This window comes from Hylaeus anthracinus, unplaced genomic scaffold (assembly GCF_026225885.1).
Source record: "Hylaeus anthracinus isolate JK02 unplaced genomic scaffold, UHH_iyHylAnth1.0_haploid 0, whole genome shotgun sequence".
NCBI lineage: Eukaryota > Metazoa > Arthropoda > Insecta > Hymenoptera > Colletidae > Hylaeus > Hylaeus anthracinus.
The window spans coordinates 20,036,888-20,059,960 of record NW_026533254.1 but is presented as its reverse complement, the minus strand read 5'-3'; the positions used below and the strand labels follow the sequence as shown (position 1 = coordinate 20,059,960).

At 35.3% G+C, this 23,073-nt stretch overlaps 4 protein-coding genes across 8 annotated transcripts in view; 2 read left to right on the top strand and 2 right to left on the bottom strand.

Annotated features, from left to right (window-relative positions):
* Positions 1-53: 53 nt before the first annotated feature.
* Positions 54-12,713, bottom strand: LOC128886150 (bridge-like lipid transfer protein family member 3B). Of its 5 annotated transcripts, none has more exons than XM_054140801.1 (19): positions 12,454-12,713; positions 11,849-12,050; positions 11,509-11,700; positions 11,188-11,413; positions 10,931-11,097; positions 10,703-10,862; positions 10,373-10,630; positions 10,039-10,278; positions 9,883-9,909; positions 9,092-9,184; positions 8,799-8,986; positions 8,492-8,729; positions 7,653-8,302; positions 7,110-7,583; positions 6,898-7,032; positions 6,281-6,292; positions 4,866-5,231; positions 4,600-4,747; positions 54-3,881 (listed from the first exon to the last, which is right to left on the bottom strand). In XM_054140801.1, the coding sequence occupies exons 1-19, from the start codon at positions 12,495-12,497 to the stop codon at positions 3,520-3,522; spliced, it is 4,182 nt and encodes a 1,393-aa protein (XP_053996776.1). In that variant the 5' UTR covers positions 12,498-12,713; the 3' UTR covers positions 54-3,519. The 5 variants fall into 5 exon arrangements, with proteins under 5 accessions (XP_053996776.1, XP_053996752.1, XP_053996757.1 ...); XM_054140811.1 differs by adding an exon at positions 4,286-4,299 and having other exon boundaries at positions 3,742-3,881; positions 7,110-8,302; XM_054140777.1 differs by having other exon boundaries at positions 7,110-8,302.
* A 786-nt stretch (positions 12,714-13,499) lies between these two features.
* LOC128894283 (sperm flagellar protein 1-like) lies at positions 13,500-14,957 on the top strand. Its single transcript, XM_054155944.1, has 3 exons — positions 13,500-13,617; positions 13,726-14,013; positions 14,629-14,957. Exons 1-3 carry the CDS (start codon positions 13,500-13,502, stop codon positions 14,955-14,957), a joined length of 735 nt encoding a protein of 244 aa, XP_054011919.1.
* Positions 14,958-15,588: 631 nt separating this feature from the next.
* LOC128886619 (retinol dehydrogenase 14) lies at positions 15,589-19,464 on the top strand. Its single transcript, XM_054141676.1, has 5 exons — positions 15,589-15,669; positions 16,683-16,953; positions 17,669-17,908; positions 18,514-18,896; positions 19,183-19,464. Exons 2-5 carry the CDS (start codon positions 16,686-16,688, stop codon positions 19,285-19,287), a joined length of 996 nt encoding a protein of 331 aa, XP_053997651.1. The 5' UTR covers positions 15,589-15,669; positions 16,683-16,685; the 3' UTR covers positions 19,288-19,464.
* Positions 19,465-19,513: 49 nt separating this feature from the next.
* LOC128894275 (uncharacterized) overlaps positions 19,514-23,073 on the bottom strand; it is an 8,275-nt gene continuing 4,715 nt past the window's right edge. Inside the window, exons 10-16 of the mRNA XM_054155934.1 lie at positions 22,333-22,458; positions 21,725-21,884; positions 21,260-21,648; positions 21,018-21,189; positions 20,250-20,440; positions 20,024-20,168; positions 19,514-19,943 (exon numbers count right to left, since the gene is read on the bottom strand). Coding sequence (XP_054011909.1) covers positions 19,624-19,943; positions 20,024-20,168; positions 20,250-20,440; positions 21,018-21,189; positions 21,260-21,648; positions 21,725-21,884; positions 22,333-22,458 — 1,503 coding nt within the window. The 3' untranslated portion in view covers positions 19,514-19,623. The remainder of the gene's footprint in view (positions 19,944-20,023; positions 20,169-20,249; positions 20,441-21,017; positions 21,190-21,259; positions 21,649-21,724; positions 21,885-22,332; positions 22,459-23,073) is intronic.

The window sequence follows — 23,073 nt, the reverse complement described above, 5'->3', positions numbered from 1 at the left end:
ACAAAAATCAATAAATCATGCATTTCATTAAGAAACTTAGAGGAAGGAAAAAATACAATTTTACTAGTTTATTCGTTTTTCTTAAATTTCATAAATCACAATACATTTGTCACAACATATATTCGAAATAAATGAATATAAAATATTTAGTAAGGAAGAATAGTAAGAATAATTTCTCCCATAAATACACCTCAACTAATAACGATTTGCAATTTAATTCTATATTTAAAGAAAGAATGTAGTCGCAAAATGTAGTAGATACCAACATCTGATATCTTTTTTAGAAAAAAGATTATGCACATATATATTATAGCACGTTATTAGGGATCTTAATATATAAATGTTAAATGTGATATCCTTTGAATATTTTTACAATTTATCGATGCACAAAATAAACATACCTATTTCATAAATTGTAAATTATATACACGTAATCGTATATACGTACACATAGAATTTGAAGTCATATTTTTCACGAGTTACAATACAATTTGGCAAATAAAACTACATTGTAGATATGTAATTCTGATAAATGGTGCTGTAAAATATGTCAGTAACTACAATATAATGACAAAACTTGTTCATTATTAATTAAAATAAAAGTAATGGTTGTATGATAATTACTAACATGTTAAAATTAGAAAAAAAGAAAAAATAAAGCATTGCTTCATTTCAAAAGAACTTCACAATGCAATTGAATATAAAATAATAGTGATAATATCTTAAACTTATATATGAATATTTTAGAGATCTTTAAACTTATAAGTTTTGAAATTTTATTTTGTTACGAATTTAACCCATAATCAGTCACAAAACTTCTTAATATTTATAAGTGATACATATTTTAGATGAAATATGTAAAGATACAGTATTGGCAATAATCAATAATTAAAAAAACAGCATTTACAAATGGGAAGCATTTGAGATTAATAATATTAATAAAACTATCTGGTTAGCATATTATTAGTAGATGCAACAATAATATATGTGCAATAAGAAATTACACTTATTTAAATATGAAAACCACGTAACTGTAAGTAAAAGGATAACCAAAGTGTATTGTAAGCAAAATCTTCATATAATATATGCATGATAAATACATTATAAAAATTTAATGTCTAAATTTGATGGTGGATATTTCTAAAATTTCAGTGTTTAATCTTTGCTTGTATATTCAAACATGTACTTTATATACATGTCATTTCAAAAATACAGTCAATTCTACTATAATACACACTTCTACTATATGCTTTAAATATATGCATACAACACAATAAAAAAAAGTAAAGCAAAGCTGTAAAAAAGTTGTTGTCATAATAATAGATGGAAAGTTTCCATTATTTTGCAGTGAAAATGTGATATGTTATATTTCAATATGGAATAATTTGTTTCATAAGTACGAATGAATATGTATGTTATAGTAGAAAAGACTGTTTTATAAACAGCTCCAAAACCTAAAAAAAATGCACTACTTAATGACCTTTATCAGTATGTACTACAAAAATACCTTATTGTTTTATGACAAAAGGATTGGCCAGCAACCCATTCATACAAACTTAATTTGTATTGGCAAACAATGATAAAATGTCAATATATCACAATGATAGATTACGACAAAATTATTAATGTATTATAGATCAGTAGGTTATGATTTTTGTCCAATATAGTCCTAATCGAGACCATTTTCGAAGATTATATAGGTAAGATTATAAATGTTGATCAATGTTTGCTCTTACACACTTTAGCAACAATACAGGGAATAACACTATATCAATTTTACAGTCTTATCAAAACATTCCACATGATCGCTGTATACCATATAATAGTCGTTTTGTAGCGGTTTTAATTTATCAATTAATTAAATTAGTCATTGCAGTGTTATATATAAATATAAACAATTCCATATTTTCATTCTCAAACTAGACAGTCTATCCATAGGTTCAAACAACACATCATTCAATATCCATTAGAATCTCACATTTATTAAGTCATATACTATATTCTTCCATTCAGTTAAAATTTACTTATGAAAATCGTCGAAACATTTACGACGAAGAGAACTAAAGCATTGGTAAAAAATTTATATTCAATTCTTTGTTCACATACTAGATAACAACTGTTGCTATGAAATGAAATATGTATTGCAGTACTTTGACTAGGATACTATATATACTTACATGGTGTACGTTTTGTATCTAATATGCAACAAATCTATGCATGTGTATGTGTGTTCGCGCGCGAGCGCTAATATTAACAAACTTATATACACACATCATTTTTGAACGTATATATTACTGCATTCAGCAAATACGCATTTATATACTTATTCGTAATATTTATACCATTAGTTTCTGATTATCAATGAAAATACTAAACACTGATTAATATTGCCATTACTTATCGCCTTGTACTTGATCATAGTAAGAAACGTTATATTCCAGATCTTATACATAACATAATGTAGAAAATAATGCTCTTTTAAATATTAAATTGTAAACAACTTCGACGGCAGTTAGCAACACAATTATCCTAGACAAGGTAATTACCACATGAGTTGATCACTCTGATTATTTCCAAGAATAATGAACTTATCATCTTTGTTGTTTTGGTTAATTTGAACCACGAAGTCTTACAAGCTTATCATAATACATTTTCAATAAGTGTTTTGCACACGGAAGGTCACATATCCTGAATATTACTTTCCACTGTATTTTCAATTCAGTTAGCAAAAAAATATTTGACGGTACTTGTTGTATTTGTCTTTGTAGTTATTATAAAATATACAATACCATTTAAAAAGTTGAAGGTCGTCTTGAACACACTAAAAAAAAAACGACTTAAATATAATAAACTATTCCAGGGAGATCAAATTTTAATTGAGCCACTAACACTGGAAATAGTTAAAGTGATGAAATCATGTGATTATCTATGTATAAAATAAAGCAAAAGCATTCAACCTCGTCCTTTTCAACAAATTATGATAGATATCTTAACAATGTCTTGTTTTCATATATTTAAAATAAACTAAATTCAATCTATGTTTATATTAGATCAGTGTTTCTCAACGTTTTCGATTATACAATTCTCTATTGCGTAGTGGGTACTTCTTTGCGATCCACTATGAAATTTTTAATATTAACAAACATAATACGAATTTGCAAAAAAATGTCATTTATTTTCAAACTATACTTGTACTTCTTGCTCGAAAATTAGAATACATTAATAACTTAGAAATAAAATCGGACTCTACTATGGTCTGTATGATATTGTATTAAAGATCGCAAAGAAGCATAATTTTATTTTCGAATGATTTATTTTTGGAACGAGATTCAAAAGCACTGTAATTAAATTCGTACATTAACAAAGACACGAGCATCATAACACGATGCGCTGTTCAATTAAATATAGATTAATGCCAGGACTAATTGCAATGATATGAAAATTACTATTAAATTATTAAAATGATTACTATGACTTATTCGAACTACAACATTTGGAGCAATCAAAACAACTGGTATGCTATCTCTTAGTCGACCAGGATCCACGACTACCACCACTTCCAATTACTTGATTTTGAAGCTCCATTATTGTTTCTTGCAAGGCTTTCTTTTCTCGTAAAAGGATTTGTATATCTTCTTGCGCTGCGTTCAAGTACGACTTTATAGTATCGGATTCTTCCTTTACGCGCATTAGTTTTGCATTTTCTTCAGATAATTTTTCCAGAGTATCAAGACGACGTCGAAGTTCCTCATTATCAGACTTCAATTGTTTACTGGAATGCCTCAAAATGTTTAGTTCTATTTCTCGATCTACATTTTGAGCTGTTTGATCACCATTGTTCGATACTGTCGCGAGGGAATTACTTGTGCTCAACACACTTACTAAAAATAGAATATTTTAATTAGGCAAATGATCAAATGAATTAACAAATTAAAGTGTTTTTGTAACATAATTTAGTAATAGTGGTAACAAATGATCTATCAATTTTTCTTCACTGAATTATTTTAAGATCATAAGCAGCTTTATAAAATGGCATAAGTTTTTTTTGTGTCATGTATGTTACCGCTCAATGTTATAGACTCATGCTGATTTGTAAATTGCATCCTTTATCAAAATTTCGATAAGCAACTGTGATAATTTTACAACTTATTTTCATTAATTTAAAAAAAAAAATCATGCCCAATTGAGTGCACATCTATTTGTAAATGGTTCTATCTGACAATATTATCCAAGTAAACAATAAAGTCTAACGCTAGTTGTCTACTTGTGTTATGTCAATGCTCACATTAAAGAGGCCATCTGAATGCACGGAACAATTATATAATGTATAATATTAATCATAAAATACTAAATAAATATATAAATGAATTGACCACTTGCATATAGTTTAAAAACTTACTAAAAATACTATACTATACTGTATTACTGACTGTAATTAAATTAATCTTTGTATTTATAGTACATGTATATTATATGCATATAGAAAAACAATATAACATATTCTATGACGTATCACTGGTTATAATGAATAAAATGTAAACATTATAAATTACAAGTGGTAAATAACAATAATAGTTATTATTTTACATCATTTCTTACCAACTGGTTCCACATGAAAAACACCGTTTGTATCTCTCACTATTCTAAGCTTTGAAATATTCAAATCTATAGGAATCGGTCCTGGTGAAGTTATATTATTTGGAGGACGATCTTCGTTTAAACGCAACGATATACTTTCTAGATATATCTGCAATACATATTATTCAAATTTGAAATTGAGTATAAATGCAAAGATATGTAGTATCACGAAGTATAATTGTATTTGTTAGTTCAAACCAAATTTGTTACAGTAACATTTTATGTACCTGCATTGGTATTGGCTTTGGTATAATTTCATCTTCGATCAAATCTGTAAGTCCAGTGATTGAACTCATTGACAAGGCCATTGTTACATTAGTAACTTTAACATCTAATTTATCTTCAAATAAATCCAGTACACTTTGTTTATTGTGCACATTGATAACGCAAGCATCTACTTCTTGCTCGGTAACATTACTTTGATTCTGGGATGATTGCACTTTGTTGTTAATTATGTTTTGGCTTGCTTGTGACAGTTTATAAGAATCTGACTTGCATTTCAAATCATGATCCAAACGTAGTTTAACGCATGATCTACAGTTTGAATCGGAAGGTAATTCAATCCAACCTCTAGATCGTGCACTGAATTTTGTCTAGCAAACAGAAAATGTTAGAATGATAAATAAATGATCTGAACCAAAAATGGAATTTTTTAAAATTTATCACAAACACATTTAATCTGCTATGTTATAACAGAATTTGTTTGTTCATTTAATAAATCTTAATAAATTCTATCTGCTTAATTTTTTTTTATAAATATTATACAAAGTCCTACAATACACAAATGTTATGCTAATTATTGTTTATGTTTGGCAGACTAGAACACCCGCAAAAGCATTATTATAAGCCCGTCGAGCAATGTATTGTAAAAGACAATACATTTATTTTACATACAGCTTCCTAGCTTCCTTTATACATATAGTACTCTTTATATAGTACTTAATCGAAACGAGAAATTCTATAAGTGCACAGCAAATATTGTAGAATAAAATTCGTGTTGGTCAGTGTCCTTTATATGTGTAAGGTAACTACAAAGTCTAGAAACAAAAATTAATGCACGATTTCTTTCACACAAAATGAATTATTTGTTATGGTCGATGTAAGGCATATCATTGAAATTAAAATATGATGTAATTCGCATAAAATTGAGAGGGTTCCAGTCATCATTTCGCTGGTTTCAAAGATCAAAAAACAGAGGACATTAAATTTTATTAGGCAAGATGAAGCACTGCACGGTTTAGCTTTATATTCACTTAAATATTTAATACAAATCAGTAACTGCCATAGTACGTCATCCCCCTTACTTACTCCATCAATTACAACAAGGGATGGGTGTACTTAATTAGTACCAAGCACTTGGTACAAATAATGGCGTGCGATTAAGCTAATACGATACGACTGCAGAAGGCGTACCGAATCAAATTATATAATATGCATACTAAATACTGCAATGAAAATTGCCCGAAACCGAAAGGTCATAATCATATATATCGAGGTGGTCGTCATCTTTTGATTTTGAAATTTCTTTTGAAAACTTCTTCGTTGACCACCCCAACATGTGATAATAGAAATAAACGTGCAACAAAACATATCCAATACAAGGCATCTAATATAAATAAATATATGAGTATTTTGCCAATACCTTCCTTTTGACCTGCCACAAGTGCCACATAAAAACATTCACAAGAGAAGGAGAGACGCAGGAGAGGCATGCAAAAAAGTTAAAAGACAAATATTGTATAAATATACATATATAGTATAAAATGGTTTGTAATGTATGTGATATAAAGCTAAAAATTAAATGTAAAACTCTCTTAGTACATAGACGTAACTAAGAAGAAAATGTTAGTAACTAATTCCAAGTAAAACTGTATTTGAAAAGTTAAACGTTATTTGAATACTACTTATGTCTTAAAACTTCATACTTGAGATGCCTTGATACAATAATAGTTCAAATAATCAATATGTTCTGTAAAGATTGTATTAATTACAAATTACGAATGCTAGCTTGTTTAGTCTCGCTGCACGAAATAAGTTGAATTCTATACACAGAAAAAAGCAATTTGTATAGTGTATAAGTGAACTTAAAACTTTCTAATGAAATTATTATATGGAAAAAATACTAGAGTATGATACAATATTAGTTGCAGAAATGCTTAAAACTTTAATATTTATATGTATTAATTATATTAAAGATAGCATTATTTGTATGCTATTAATAACCAAGTTTATATTTAAATTAATGCATATTTATCTTACCTGAAATTCATCCCATGGAATAGACGAACATTCATCATTACCAATATTTGAAACTTGGACTTTGATTGAAGATGAATATCCACAAGATTGTTGAATAAATTCAACTTTGGATAATTTAAATGTTGCCATAGATACCTAAGAAAAATTATACTTCATTAAGAAACCTAAATTTTCGATAATATTATGTTATACATTACGAAACATGAACTTACAATATCTTTTCGTTTACACACACTGTCCATAGATTTCTCACTTTGAGTATCAGGAGTTTCTTCAACTACTTCGCTAGCTTCTTCTACCGCTGTTATTCTATTTGCATTATCAAAAGCAAACATTGCATCCAATTTCTCTTGATCTTGAAGATCAATTAACACATAATTCTCACTATCAGAACTAACATCACTCCTTATAGATACTGTATCGCTGCTACCATCTTCCGGAGAAGCCTTTAAAGCTGAATCTATCGATGTTATAAAATTACTGAATCCCTTTTTCATAGAAGAAAATCCAGCATTGAAATTATTTGGAATAAATGGTGTATTCGAGGATGAATCTCCTTTGCTATGTTTATGCGTAGATTCGGATGCGTATCGCACAGTTGGTAAGGCCCTTTCTTCTACGCCCATAAACTGTTTCTCGATGCTCGTGTTTGCTAACGTTTGTTGATCGTTTTTATTCCCACCATTCTGTTTAAATGTAACAGTTTGAGTTGTATTAACAGGATGCATGAAATCCATGGATAACATCGATGATACCTCGCTTTGCGGCGTCAGGACCCCAGTGCTAATAATCATTTTTCTACAACTGAAATCAACTTGTTCTGCGTTATTTTGCCATGGAGTAGACGAACTCGCGATATCGTCAGCTATACTAGATGAATCAGGCATAACCGATTCCAAATCTCCTCCAGAGTTTTCTTTGCCAGGAGTATGCGACGGCATGACAAAAGTTACTTCTACTTGTGGTATTAGTGCACCGATAATAAGTGAACTATCAGAATCAACTTTTAATATTTTATTCGAATCGATAGTAAGGTACGTCGCCATCTCTGATAAAACTTCTGATAATCTCAATAAAAATAAATATTGATAATGATTTATTTGTACGCTAACTAAGTTGCTTATATATGCAAGACCATGTATATCAGCCGTCGAAGATTTTTCAGAATCCGATGAATTCATCGATATGTAACACCAGAATGTTAAAGGAAATGCATCAAGGAACGGCACAGGACGATTTTGTCCAACTGCTCGAGCACCAAAGAAATCTCCCCATACTGGTTCTAAATTACAGCACCATACATCTTTAGCTTCCGTCCATAAAAGTTCTCGATGTAGCTGGCGAATCAATTCGTTTACAGAATTGCTACTAAAATTAGGTGGCGGGTGCCGAATATTATCGGTAGCTAAAAACAAATGTGATCTCTCAAACACGGAAAATTAGATATACGGGAGTGGGGGGGAATTTATAGTATGCCCGGGCAGGATGTGATTTTACGTGAAAATATAAGACAAAAATTTAGTATAACATTTTTTATACAGAGCCTCACTCTGTATAATAACATAAAAGTTATGTACATATAGAAAGCCCATACCTGCACAATGTGATAAGAATTTATCAGTTACAACGTGAAAATCACTCGATTTATTTGGAAATTCCGTACTAAAAAACATCTGACCCATTTGAAAAGCATTTAAACATTGTGCCAAATCTGCTCTTGACGATCTTTCCGTTGATCGAACATTTGTTATTGACGCCCTTGAAGTTTGAATATGCAAAGACTTTGGCCTATCTTTTTGATTCGGATAATCCTGTTGACTTTCAAACACTATCTGAAAATAGTAATTACATCATAAACATAATCAAATATTCACATATACATTATACCCGTTACCACTTACTCTTGGAAGTATAGCTTCAATTTTCACATCAAAGTACATGAAGTTACTGGAAGTATGTATTGTTTGTGTATCTTTATTCATTAATGAATGATGTAAGTTTAATGCAAAAGAATTAAACCATAAACAGGAACAAACGTCGAAGTTTACTTGAATAGGATTGAGTTGCACATAAAATTTTGGTGGTGGCACTAACAATTACAAAATAGTTTAAATTATGAATTGGTTTTAATTTTCGATATTATTTTATTAAAGAAATAAATAATACGAAAAATAATAGTTGTACGTTTACCTACATGGAAATGTAATATCTCCAGGATAATAATAATATGTAAATTCAGCATGGAGAATCGTTACATCTTCTGGGAGACAAAACCTATCTCTTTCACCTAAGTAAAATAAAAGTATTTCAACAAAGAGCAAGGTAGAAGTATAAATATATTTTGTTAATAATACATGCATTATGTATATAGTCTGTATAAAAGTAAAAAAATCACATAACATGTTATTACAAATGGATGCAAACCATTAAGATTGCACGAAATTCAGTGCTTTATATACGCCTAGCATGAGCTACTGTATATGCGTAAACGAACATACTTTCTATTGCATTTTCTTTAAAAGATATAAAGAATAATTTAGCTTTGTTCTCTTGTGACAAACAAAATATAAATAAAGAAAAAACAAAACGTTGCTGATCTAGATATTAATGTACTTCTATATTTCTTTAATTATTATAGTAATTTTATTCGAGTAGAAATGCAAGATGCTGTTAAATAAAAACTTAAATAATCTTCATACCTTTTAAAAAATATATTATGAAGAAACAAATCATACTCTGATTATACTAAAACTATATCGCATTTTAGATTAATTATTAATGTAATGATAATTAAATAACTATTTATAATAGCTATTACGGGTCTTTTACACCAAGTTGTAAATTAATACTAACTTGCATAGTGGATGTTATAATGAAGTAACATAGAGCAAGAAGCAACAGAACTTTTCAAACATGAAGCTACTTGTATTTGCATTTGTAATTCAATATTAATATAGGTATACTACAACTATTAGTGATTTATACCTGTTGCATGTTTCTTCCTTGTCTGAGCTGTGCAATTTTTAAATGAAATAATTATTGACATTATACAAGGATTTTGTGCGAAAAATACTTTTTTTTTTTGTTTCAAGGAAAGCCTATTCGATAAATTGATCGATATGTTATAATGTTTATATATACCTGTAATAAACTCTTTTGGTATAGGATTACGAGATGTGGTCGTTACTTTATACAAAGTAAAATCATCGATCCTTATTATGATACATGTTGTCATCAATTTGGCGAGCTGTTCCAAAATATAATTTTTTACAGGATTACCACTCGGATGTTGTGACTTTTTTTGTTCGTGCGAGGTTGCATTTGCATTCGGAGCTTGATTACCCTTTTCCAAATTTTCTCCCGAACCTTTTGTATTACTAACTACATAAAAACAGAAATTTTATTTAAATGTTAAAATCATATGCTTATATATTTTTTCGAGAAATTTATATTTAATATCCTCTTAGATACAAACCTGTAACATTTCCCTGACTTCTCGTCAAAGGAGAGTGCTGTGTTCTACCAGAGTCAATGAGATCCATAAACTGACTTCGAAACGAACTCAACGATTGCTGCAACCATTGACTGTGAGGTGTAGCACTCTCTCTATATTTAGCCCAATGTTTCCTACCAGCCATTGCCAAATGATATGGATAATAATCAACTTGAAAACTAACTAATGAAATTTGCAATGCGCCACCATCTTTCAAATCAGGATGAGAAGACCTACCATCTAGTTACAAAATAAATAATGTTGTATCATTAGAGAATCATAACGAAGAATAGAAGTTTCAAATGTACTTACTGCCAGGATCGTCGCATAAATGCAAATCAATTCTTTGACAAAGAAAATGATAAGATGTTTCGACAACATCATATCTGGAAAATATTTTTGAGATAACAGTATTAAATTGATTTTTCGTTCTTGTCTGTTGAGATATTTGTGCTTGATATTCTGGCAATACCTTAAAGAATCATTATTATTAATATGATTAAACATATAGATGTCAATTTTAAGATTATATTTACAGACCTCCAACTTCCTGGCAGCTTTAGTTTTACGTTCTAAAATTGTAGCTTTTTCTATGAGACCACCTAAAGAATCGATAAAATGAAGTGCTGCCTTCAATTGTGAATCTGTAAGAACCCACAGAAGGTCGTCTAATATAAGAACCAGTTTTGATCCCATAACAAAACAATCTGAAATACGTATGTCACTTAATTCTATTTTATTATTAAAGAAACAAAAAGTATGTTTATTATTCAAGAGCAATTGTATTCTTTTTGAACCTGATATTCTTTTCTTGATAGTAATGCGACATCTTGCTTGATTTGTAAGTAAACGTAACGGTGTAAGATTCTTATCTTTAGTACTTTGTGCTTCTATTCTAACTGTCTGCCATTCTAGTTCTTTAAAAATAAGTAACTGACCACGATCTGGATCTTTTAACCTAGTTGATCTCAAATCACAACGTTGCCATGTTGCAGACTTTGACTCCACAATAATACGATTCATCTATAATAAAATAAGAGTTTTTCACTGACTGTCACAATGTAAATAATAGTACGATGGTATAATAATAGTGTAAGAATAATAATTAATATTAATACCTGAACTGAAGCAATGAATGCAGGACTTTTGAATGTAACTGACACAGTATTAACAGACACTGTTATACCGTCAATTACCTTCTGTATAAAAGAATATTTTGTAGGGCCTGCGTACGAAGACATTCCTTGGGGGGAAGATAAATTTCTCAAGTCTTCACATGTTTCTACTTCTATATGGACTTCATCCAAAGTCTATAAATATCAAAATATATAAGATTAATATTATTTAAAATTTTATTATAATTACATCTATTTTAACATTTATTAAAATAAAGAAAAAATCTATAAAAATTTGGATATTCTGGCTAACTACGTATATATAATCGTAGCTATTATTTACCAAAAAGATAGGAACACTTCTTAGTTTGGTCCATTGTATACGAAATGAAACTTTGTTGCACCAAGCATTTGTTAATCTGAGCCAGGATGGCAATTCTAATAAATCTGTTAAAACTGTTTCGTCAAGCTCTAAATTTGTTAGTTCTCCTTCTCCTTTAAATGTACTTAAATTTATTTTATCAACCGATAGATTCTTGGTAAACCTATAAATTTGTATAAATACATGAAACAAATATCATACTTCTACTGTAATAGAATATCATAATCTTCCTAGTAAGAAATTTTGTGTGAACACCTAAATTTAGAAGTAACATATTGCAATACGTATAACACAGACATAATAACATGGACAATTTGCTTTTACTTTAGTCATAATCTGAAAAAATTATCTTTCAAATTGTCATGCTATCAAAAGAAGACAAATACAAAAAAATGACCGATAACCTGGTACCAATAATATTAACGAATCGATAAATTATATTAAATGATCGACGATTGTAAATAATAACAGCACGCCTTCAAATTAATCGAGGATGGTACAATTTTTGATCGCACATTAAGTTCAATCTAGGAGAAATACGTTTAACAATCTAAGCATGTAAATACCTCGACAGATGTTTCAATAGTTGCTTCTTTATTATTGACACCATTTTTTTACTACTTTCAATTAGTTTCTACAACGTCTAATATGCGCTTCGACATGATTAGTTTGACATCCTACATTTGCACTTGCACTGAACTAAAATAAGTTCACACATTCGCGATGCATGCCACGACTTTCGACAGGAGTCATGGGAATCAGTAAGTGATCAGTAAGTGGACTCAAGTGGACTACAGTGTCTACAGTGGACTATACATGGACTATACTCAGGATAGCGCTGTCCAACTTGTATCTTGTGTGTTATTCAGTTAGGGCTAGTTTAGTGTAACCAGATTTATCGCATGCGCGTTGAAAATTGTACTTGGTGAAAAGTGAGTCGAACGCATTCCCCAGTCGCCCGACTACGTACTTCGTGCTTCATGCGCGACGAACATAGCATCAATGAAGTATACACGCGACTAAAAGGGGGTACATTTTTGGGACACCCTGTATTCATGATTTAAGAATAAAGATAGGACATTATATAAAGACAATATAAAAGTATAGACAATATATAAATAATAAGGACAAATATATTCATGATTTCGATCTCATAGCCACAAAAATAGCTATAGCACCCCTCCTATTACCGTGGATACGTCGTGTCCGATACGACACTGTTGATCATTAGTCTCGGTTGGCATCACTGCTCTCGGACCTAGGGAATGAGGAGTGATGGGGATGAGGCAGGACTAGGGACGCCATAGCCAAGGCGCAGCCGCAGCGACGCGATAATTATTCATGGTTATATTTGAAACTTCAAAAGCGATTCGATATGATCGAACAGTTGTGACGTTCACGTTTAAATAAAAGAAGAATGGCACGTTTTTGACGGACTGTGCGTTTATTTCGGACAAGAGCTAGCCGAAATCGACGTTGATCGCACGAAGAAATTCTTTTTGCAGATTCGTAGGAAATCGTGCACGACATCGCGGAAGAATATGTCCCATACGCGCATGTACTCCCTTTGCTGCGTTTAACGAGCTGTGTTTAATTCCAAAAGGCATTCGAAATGGCTGACGAGAAAGAAAAATGTCCGGATGATCGATTGGAAGAGCTGTACTCGTGGATATCGACGATTCCGTTTTCGAAACCGAACAGGAACTTGACCAGAGACTTTTCGGACGCTGGTACCTATATCGCGACATTTTCCTTTATCTTTTATCTATTACTTTATCTTTTATCTGCTACTTTTCCGCGTTGTTACCGTTTAAACGATCGAAACTTGTGTTTGTTAGTTCTGATGGCCGAGGTCCTCAAAGTATATTATCCCCGTTACGTCGACCTCCACAATTACGTGCCAGCTAGCAGCTTGTCCACGAAAAAAGAAAACTGGTCCATCTTGAATCGGAAAGTACTCAGTAAAATCGATATGAAATTGTCGAAAGATGCGATCAATCAGCTGGCGAACTGTCATCCTGGGACCGCCGAGCAATTGCTTCTAGAACTGAGGGACAAGATTTTAAAGAATTCCGAGCATCAGAATTCGTCGTACAGCGATAAAGAGATAAATTCGATCGACGAAGGTACCGCGAACGTTAAGCAGTTCAGAAAACATCGTTACATCGATAGAAATGATTAATCGTATATATTTCCAAAGCGTGTGCTACTTTGCGCAGGCAAGAACGACGAGCATGCTACCACGGAACAGAATTTATCTTCGTGTTTCTCCGACCAATTAACCACCAAAACTCCGAATTCGAATAGATCGATACTCGCGCGCATCAAGGACAGGCTCTCCTTTATCGTGCGATTGCTGATCATTTTGTTTTGCGTTTGGAATTACTTTCCAAGTATAAAGTTCCAAATTCCGCGTAAGTTACTTATGTTACTGGTAAGACTGCAATTTAACCCCTCCATCCTTTTCACACCTGCGATACGTTATTTTACTTGTTTTCGCGTGCTGAATACGAATATCATTGTCGTTTTTAACGGAAATTGCAAATTTTCAAGATATTCGCAGAAAACTGTCTTACTAATGCGTAGAATTTTACGACGGCCGGATATAGAACCTAACCTAACCTAATATACTGATAATATTCACTTCTAATTGAGTTTCAATAGACTACGCGGTTCAGTCCAATAACTAACTAACTTTAATTTTAATTTTAATTTTCAATTTTCAATTTTCAATTTTCAAGGAAAAGCAAAGGCCGACGCGTCTCATGGCCAAGGCACATGGGACAGCAGAAACGAAGAAGACGATGCCGTTCCCCGTCACGTATGCACGCAACTCAGACAGGAACTACGGGAGAAGGACGACATTATCTGTACTTTAAATCGCAAGGTCGAGTACCTAGAGAGCGCGATGAAAGTGAAAGACCTGCGAATATCGAATCTGGCGTCACAGATCTTACAGAACGCCGTGGAGTCCGAGCAGCTCGCGAAAATTCAAACGAACAACGACGGGCAGTCCAAGTCCCGGCTTCGATTAATAAATAATCGGGAGAGAGTAAAAGTAGAAGAATAACGTTTATCGGCTTGAATAAATATCAGCGACCGTCACGAGACCAGAAATTTTCCATTGATACAGAGCAACACGCGACAAAGTCAGCGTTGATGTTTTTAAAAAGAATACCACCCAATAAAATAAGAAAGCTACTTTGTCGAGACTTTCTCCGAGTATACATAGATTTAAACGATAAATAGCGCGTTAAACTGGAATGCGGATTTCGTTGCGCGGTGCTAGTTTAACTCTAATTAGCTTGTAGTCCGATGATAACAGTCAGCGAAGTCTGCATCCTTGTACGTACAAGCATTCGAGACTTTCGGCGGGTATCGAAGGAAAACGCGTCCGTCTATTCGTTCGATTTCGAATTACGGCGCAGCGAAAATTCCTACGGTTTCGCCGTGGATGACTTCGCGAGCAAAATCAGGCAGCGCGACCACGCGAGACGCGTGAGATTGAAAAACGTAACGAGTTCTTTTCTAGGACGAGGCTACAGGGAACTTGACATTAAAGTTTGTAAAAGTCACTCTCTGGTCAGTGTTCTCCGGGCAAGAGGAACGAGTAGAGAGTAGAGAGAGTGGAGAGTGGAGAGGGAAGAAGGGTGATGCTTGATGCTTGATGCACGGTCACGTATCGTAAAGTCACTAGTCAGTGTCAGTATAGAGGCAACGCGCTGACGGAAAAGATACGTGACCATCTAGGACCTTCAAAAGAGAATTCGGTAACAACCGGCGTGAGTATAATCCAACGTCGGATTAGCCACTTTTCTCTGGTGCTCGTCGCGCAGATATCTTTTACGCTGCCTTTTGGAAATTCCGACTACTCTACGCTTTCGTTTCCTGCGATTCTTGCGAACAGAATCGCCTGCAAAGCATTCTACATCGACTAACGAACGCAAATCTAGCTTTCTTTCGTAATTAATCATCGACATGTTCATCGCAGATATTGTAATTTACGCGATTTTAACGAAATCTCAAAGATATTGTACATCTCGAATATTTCGTAGATATTCTCGTGCTTTAAACTCGAGTATCGGAAAGGTCGTTCGTAAATGTTACTTTCAAAGTGAAAAAGTTACGACGGTCCAAGAGACCTTTATACGAAGATTATTAGAACGCGTTGTATAATTAACGCGATACACGCAAGGATGTCGCGGCATTTACCGCTGTCATCCGTGATCGTTTTTTACAATCAGAGTATTTTACGATCAAAGTAATTCCACAGATGCATTCCGTACGGTGAAATTTAATCGGTACAGGCTATAGAATAACCGGTTTGCGTTTACCTCGGGTTTACAATGCCGAAGATCGTTTGGGAACGTTCGAGTGCTCGTAAAGAATTTTTCGTATACGTACAAACGCAGTTTTGCGTAACGGGATTCTGTAAACCATCGCGTATCGAATTGGTGAGCGATAATGGAACGGTAGATGCGTCGAACTCCGCGGAACCGTTTCGTGCGGCGAGGTATTCCTCGAGTAGAACGTCGTACGTCATGTGAGCGTCCGATATGTCTAACGATGCGTGTTCACGGGCATCGACCTTCAATTGACGCTACTTCGAGCAGGATATTTCAATGCCAAGCGTCGTAGAAACCAGTTTCGACGTTACAAAGTAAAATGTTGAAACTTACGCACACGAGAATCGAGTTTCCGCGAATTTATTGAACGTACGCTCCCCTGTAACAAGTTGTTACCAACAACTTCCCGTGTTCGTTATACACGAATTCTTCGAACGTTGTCCGTTTAGATCATGTTATTGAAGATCGTGTCCTGCACGACCCTGTGTTACTTGGCCGCGGCCGCTTTACTCGGGGTATTTCTGCTCCTGCTGGCGGTCTACCTTTACGCTCAGTACACTTTGGGAGTTTGCACGAGCAAGAAGAAAATGGACGGGAAGACCGTGATAATCACTGGTTGCACTTCCGGTATCGGAAAGGAGACCGCGAGGGACATCGCGAAGAGAGGCGCGAGACTGATCATGGCCTGTCGAAACATGGACGCCGCGAATCAATTCAAAGGTTCGTCGAAACGGGACTATAACGCGCGATAACTATTATTTATTAACACTTTAACGTCCGATTACACAACATGCGTGTGCCGAAAACTATTGTGGACAAGTACCACACTCTCTGTATGTGATGATTTATGAATGGAAACTGTATGAATGGAACACGTCGCTACGTGTTTTGATTTTATGTAATTATTGTTTTATTGTCTGTTGTTAATTTTAGATTTGTTAAATTGACACTATGCGGTCCGGGTACACTACAGTCAGGGCCGAGGTGACCTTTTCCGGGGTCTGAATTTATATTCAAATCCTACACTTAAGTTTTACAACGAGGAATTATTTATTTACAAATGCCGGCGACATTTGGCTGCGTATACGTGCGGACGTTGAAGTGTTAACGTCGATCGTTAAATCGACTTTGCTTTCCATCGACTGGATCCGAAACTGTTTCACATGAGAATCTCTGATGTAACTTTATTTCCTGCAAAGCGATTTTAATTGAACCGATCGGTCTGAATATTCCCAGGTCGCATTCATTAATAATTACAATGACACTCTACGCGTCTTGCGTCAATCTTCGACTATTTGCATGGTAATCTTCTGAGAATAATATATCGAACCGTTTGTACGACTACTGCACACAGTACGAGTAGTTTGTAAAAAAGCATGTTTACTCGAGTGTTGAGTACGCGTTAATATTTACGTTAACTGTAAATCATTCGCAGAAGAGCTGATAAAGGAATCCGGCAACAACAACATAGTCACTCGAAAGCTCGACCTGTCGTCGCTTTCCTCGGTGAGAGAATTTGCGCAACAAATAAATCGCGAGGAGAACAGGTTGGACGTGTTGATTCACAATGCTGGCACTGCAGAGGTGTTCAGGAAGAAAGTTACGGAGGATGGTCTGGAGATGACCATGGCGACGAATCATTACGGTCCATTTTTGCTTACGCATCTTTTGATCGGTGAGATAATTACTCCTTGGACTTGGTTAAACTGTCGAACGATATTAATGATTTCTGCATCACGCGATCGCAAATATTAGCATATCTTATCCGGTGTTGGCCATAATCGTAATCACAATTACGATTATGATTGTGATCAAATGTTACCGAGTCGTGATTACGATTGTAAAAATCGTACAATCGTAATCATAACTTATCTGCGATTAGGATCGTATTTTCAGGGTTTTTCACGCATAGAAATTTTGTACCTCAAAACCAACTTTAGATTCGTGTTCCTCGCCCTAAAAAAAACTTAGAAAACCGTGCTTTGGTCAAAATCAAAAATTACAAATTTTTATTCAAAATAATTCATGCCGATAGAGTAGGAACTCGATTTTGAGATAACAAATTTCCGTGTCTGAAAACCCCTAAAAATACTTCCATAATCACAGAAAAATTTGTGATTATGATCGTAATCGTAATCACTACTCTGAAACATTTGATCGCAATCAGAATCGTAATCGTAATCATGATACGCCCGACACTGATCTTACCCTATTTAATGACACACGCGGCGTACGGAAACATTCTTTGTGAAAAAGATAACGCATGTTTGTTGCCCGCAGATCTGTTGAAGCGATCGAAACCGAGCCGCATAGTTGTCGTCGCATCGGGACTGTACGTTCTAGCGAGTTTAAACCTGAACGATGTTAATCCAACGACGACCTTGCCTGGGTACCTGTATTATGTCTCTAAATACGCGAATATCGTTTTCACATTGGAACTGGCACGACGCCTCGAAGGCACCGGTGTCACTGCCAATTGTCTCCACCCTGGACTGATGAGCACTGGAATCTGGAAGAACGTTCCCCCACCATTCTCGTGGGGGTTGAACTTCGCACTGAGGACTTTCTGTAAAACGCCCGTGCAGGGCGCGCAGACAACCATACACCTTGCCGTTTCCGACGAGGTCAAAGGAATTTCTGGCAAATACTTCGCGGACTGCCGTGTAAGATGAATTTTCAACAGTAACTCGTACCATTTATTGCCACGTTAGCGCAGGGCTCGGCAACGCTCGCACCTTTCGGCCGTTTTCCGGTAAACCCCGCCTCCTCGTCCCTCCCCTTACCGCGACGTTCTTGAGTCTCCAGACAGCTCATTGGCTGCGCGCGGGCTGGGCGGAGCTCGCCGAGAAACGCCCGAAAAGTGCAGTTATCGCCGAGCACTGTGTCAACGCGCAGAACATTCGAAGACTGCCACAGCAAACAATGAATCGCTGAATCGTTTAATTTCAGGAACAGGAACTTTTCAGCGGCGTGAAGGATCCGTCGAAAGGTAAAAAGTTCTGGGAGCTCAGCGAAGCGATGGTGAAATTCCAACCGACTGATCCAAAAATTTAGCGATTATTCCAACGTTTTTTTATTACTTACGTATTTAAGTTTTGCGGGGTTTTCGTCGCACTGTACTGTCACACTGTGTCTTCATTCTTTGTTGTTACTATACTTTCTAGAAGTTGTTTTTGTAAACTGAAGTTATAATAATAATAATAATAATAATAATAATAATAATAATAATAATACAGTATTCGTAGATACACAGTAAAACATAGAAGAGACAACGTCCATATCTGTTCGTCCGCTATATTTATTTATCTTTTAATACATTGGCGAGAAAGTTCGAATTATTAAGAATCGAGAACCACGGGAATCGTTACGACTATCGAGCAGATCCACCGCTCAGTGTTTCACGTTACGCGATTTATTCGGCAAAGGGAACAACCTCTCCCAGAACTGCATTCTTTCGGGGAAGAAACTATTTTTCATAGTCGGATGAGGATTGATATCCAGGAAATTGGTTTGCGCTGGTACAAATGGGGTCCACGTTACGCCCCTGAACCTGTCGTTGTTCCTAGGAATTGGTTCGCCAGTTTCTACGAAATTCGCCCACATCGACGTAGAAACTTCCACCATCGGGATTTCAGGCGCGTCCGGTTCGAAATATGGGAAGAGCTGCTTCATGTAGAACAGGTACTGCAGATCGTCCTGGTGGTCTACGTCTAGGGGCAGAATTTTAATTTCCTGTGAGTTTCGCTCGACGCGATTCCAATGAATAAAAACAAAAAGGAAATTGTTATACCGAACGGCGTAGTGTCGTTCCACATTCGGAAGCTGTAACGCGACTTGTACGTGAACTTGTAAAAGTACACCGGCTGCTTGGATTTCGAAGCCATCAGTTTGGCTGTTCGGTACATGCTAAATATGATTATACCATCGGCGTACACCTGGAAGCGGTTGACGATTTTTAATAATAACGCTACCGTCGAAAAGTTGAAGAGAAAAGTTGAAGAGAACTTTGTACGTACCTCGGAAAGTCCTTGCATGGTGTTACTATCAATTGGTTGATTGTTGAAATAGAATCGCCGCAATTCCCTGCTGATATAGTTCGATCGTGGTGTATCGCGTTCGTAATAGAATAGAATGGGAGCAACGCGGTTCCAGTTGTCGTTGATTTCTTGGTACAGCGAACCATTGTTCAACGCATCTTTTTCATAAACTGCAATCCACGACAGGTTAGTGCGTTTTACACGCAGAACTGTACATTCTTAATTACCATTACGTAATGATTACTTTGACCGGGTAATTAAATAATTGCCATTACAATTACAGTAATGTCTCGTCGAGCGCACAAGTTCGGGACTGACCTTGGGCAGTTATCGTAGACAAAGTAACGCTTAACAAGACATTACTGTACTCTGTCGCATGTAATGGTATTTGCAATTACTCAACTATTACCGGCGATCCAATTTCTTATTTATAACTGCTTATAACTTGAATATATTTAAATATTGTTGGCGAAGTGTCGATTTTGAACATATTCCAAAGAAGGAAACGAGACAAACACATCGGCATTCAGATTTATTCGAAGCCTAGGATTTTGCCCATCACTGATTAAGAACAAGCTACTGCGTAATTACTAAAAACAAAGTAATCAAGAATTACTCAGTAATTAAGAATAAGGTATTTGATAATTACTAAATTGCATAATTACTAAAAACAAAGTAATCGAAAGTTATTTAAGTAACCATTTTCTTCAGATGTATAATCGTTACCGTAATCGGTTGCGTACTTACGGGAAGCTAGCCCACCGAATTCATTCTCCGTCACGCCAAGGATGTAAGGGACCTGTTTGAATTTTCCCTGCGAGATCAAGTCGTACGGCTGAGCAGTGAGGAACCTCTCAACGCCGCGGACTTCCGGCTCGACGGTGGGTTGCCAAAGTAAGATTGGGGTTTGATACCAGTCCTGCGACAACGACAATCACAACGTAAACAACAACCCGGATGCCTTGGCAAACAACGGGTATTCAACTCACGAATAACGAAGCCAAGGTGTCGGTGAAATTCTCGACGGGTTTCGTGTACATGCAAAGCAACATGGAACCGGTTGTGTCGGAGGGACAGTTTAGCAGATCGGCCAGTTTCTTAGCGAGCTGTTTCTGCCCGTTGCTGGCGATGTTTGAGTAGACGTCACCCTGCAGGGGCGAGCCGCTCATCGATATAGCTCTGTGGAATAGATTCTGGGACATCGGCGACACCATGTGCAGGAGTATACTGAAACTACCAGCGCTGTCACCGCAGAGAGTGACGGCGTTTGGATTGCCACCGAAAGCAGCGATGTTTCTTTGAACCCAACGAAGAGCCACCACCTGGTCCTTCAAGCCCATGTTTCCTGGCGCCAAATTATCGCCCATACTCAAGAAACCTGAAAAAGATAGACTGTCACGTTTCGTATTCTACGAGAGCAGAAAAGAATTTTGGAAATTTGATTTTCTCATCACCTAACGCTCCTAGACGGTAATTGATTGTGACCAAGACGATGTCCTGGTCCATGAGATACTGTGGCCCGAACAACGTACTCCGCCCTGAGAAGGCGTAAAAGCCGCCCGGATGAAGAAACACCATCACCGGTCTCGATACATTTTCATCTTTGCAAGGTAACTGCAATTGTAATCAATCGGACTATCGTAAACAAAGTTTCGTAATGTCTCGCGCGCAGAGTTGCGAGGAATTGATCAAGTTTTTCATTGATTCCCGTTTTTAGTTGGCAATTAATAACAAACTATGTAATTAAAAATTATTTAATTAAAATTGAATTAAGCGAATCATTCGATTGATGATTGATTTAAGAGGAGTAAATTCAAGCTATTTAATTGACGATTGACATGAGTGAATTCTGTCGAAGATATTCAATTAACGATTAATTTAAACAGAATTAATAGAATCGATTAACTCTGCTTAATACACTTTTAATTATATCATTTTTAATTACATTTATTTAAACGATTTATGAATTAAGTTGATTGAATTAAATTTGTTGAAATTAATTATTTAATTTAAAAATTGTAAATCATTATAATTCAAACCCTGCACACGTGCGCGTACTCACTTTTGTGGTATACACGTTCAAAAGTAGACAATCTTCGGACGTGTAGTTTTCGCCGTTCTGAGGACACGCGGGCCCATCCTCTGTTGCATCGTAAACATTCTGCCAGTCTGCTGCTGGGACCGGGGGCTGTAAACATCAAAGCGTTCGAATTTCTAATCGCTGTTTCGAAGAAACGACGAAAATTACAATCGCGATCTGTCTATCGACTTCTGCAAGAGTGATTCACAGGTAGCATCACGGTCTCGCCAGCGCGATTCGTCCACTTATCGCTGAAACGGAAAGCCTCATTAAGGTATGAATAACAGCCAAATGACGCATCTTTTGTGTCAATTTCATTATTTCCACCTACGTCTTCGTTCCTTTGTCTCATAAGAACTATGATTCCTTTGGAGATTAGGATTCGACGTTCTTTCACGCATAATATACGATATACTACGGTGAATGTGATCAATTCTGGAATATTTATCAAATTCACCGGTGATTTTATATGTATAGTCTCCAACTCGTAATGGGAAATGTAATATACTTGTTAATGCGTATGCTCTCTACATCGAAATACTGTCTGAGTAGGTTTGAGATAGTTGTTGGTGGGAACGGGAATATTAAATACTGTTTACACGGAAATACTGTCTGAGTAGGTTTGGGATAGTTGTTGGTGGGAACGGGAATATTAAATACTGTCTGAGAAGGTTTGGTGTAGTCGTTGGTGCAGGAATATTGAACACTGTTAAATATAATACC

What these genes read in the sequence shown, in the direction of transcription:
- LOC128894283 (XM_054155944.1), top strand. Translation starts at nt 13,500, where the DNA reads ATGGCTGACGAGAAAGAAAAATGTCCGGATGATCGATTGGAAGAGCTG. An exon ending in CAGAGACTTTTCGGACGCTG is followed by an intron (nt 13,618 to 13,725) that starts GTACCTATATCG and finishes TGTGTTTGTTAG; the next exon opens with TTCTGATGGCCGAGGTCCTC. An exon ending in GATAAATTCGATCGACGAAG is followed by an intron (nt 14,014 to 14,628) that starts GTACCGCGAACG and finishes TCAATTTTCAAG; the next exon opens with GAAAAGCAAAGGCCGACGCG.
- LOC128886150 (XM_054140777.1), bottom strand. Translation starts at nt 12,497, where the DNA reads ATGGTGTCAATAATAAAGAAGCAACTATTGAAACATCTGTCGAG. An exon ending in GAAGTGTTCCTATCTTTTTG is followed by an intron (nt 11,701 to 11,848) that starts GTAAATAATAGC and finishes TGATATTTATAG; the next exon opens with ACTTTGGATGAAGTCCATAT. An exon ending in TTTTCATGTGGAACCAGTTG is followed by an intron (nt 3,882 to 4,599) that starts GTAAGAAATGAT and finishes TTCTATTTTTAG; the next exon opens with TAAGTGTGTTGAGCACAAGT.
- LOC128886619 (XM_054141676.1), top strand. Translation starts at nt 16,686, where the DNA reads ATGTTATTGAAGATCGTGTCCTGCACGACCCTGTGTTACTTGGCCGCG. An exon ending in CGCCGCGAATCAATTCAAAG is followed by an intron (nt 16,954 to 17,668) that starts GTTCGTCGAAAC and finishes AATCATTCGCAG; the next exon opens with AAGAGCTGATAAAGGAATCC. An exon ending in AATACTTCGCGGACTGCCGT is followed by an intron (nt 18,897 to 19,182) that starts GTAAGATGAATT and finishes GTTTAATTTCAG; the next exon opens with GAACAGGAACTTTTCAGCGG.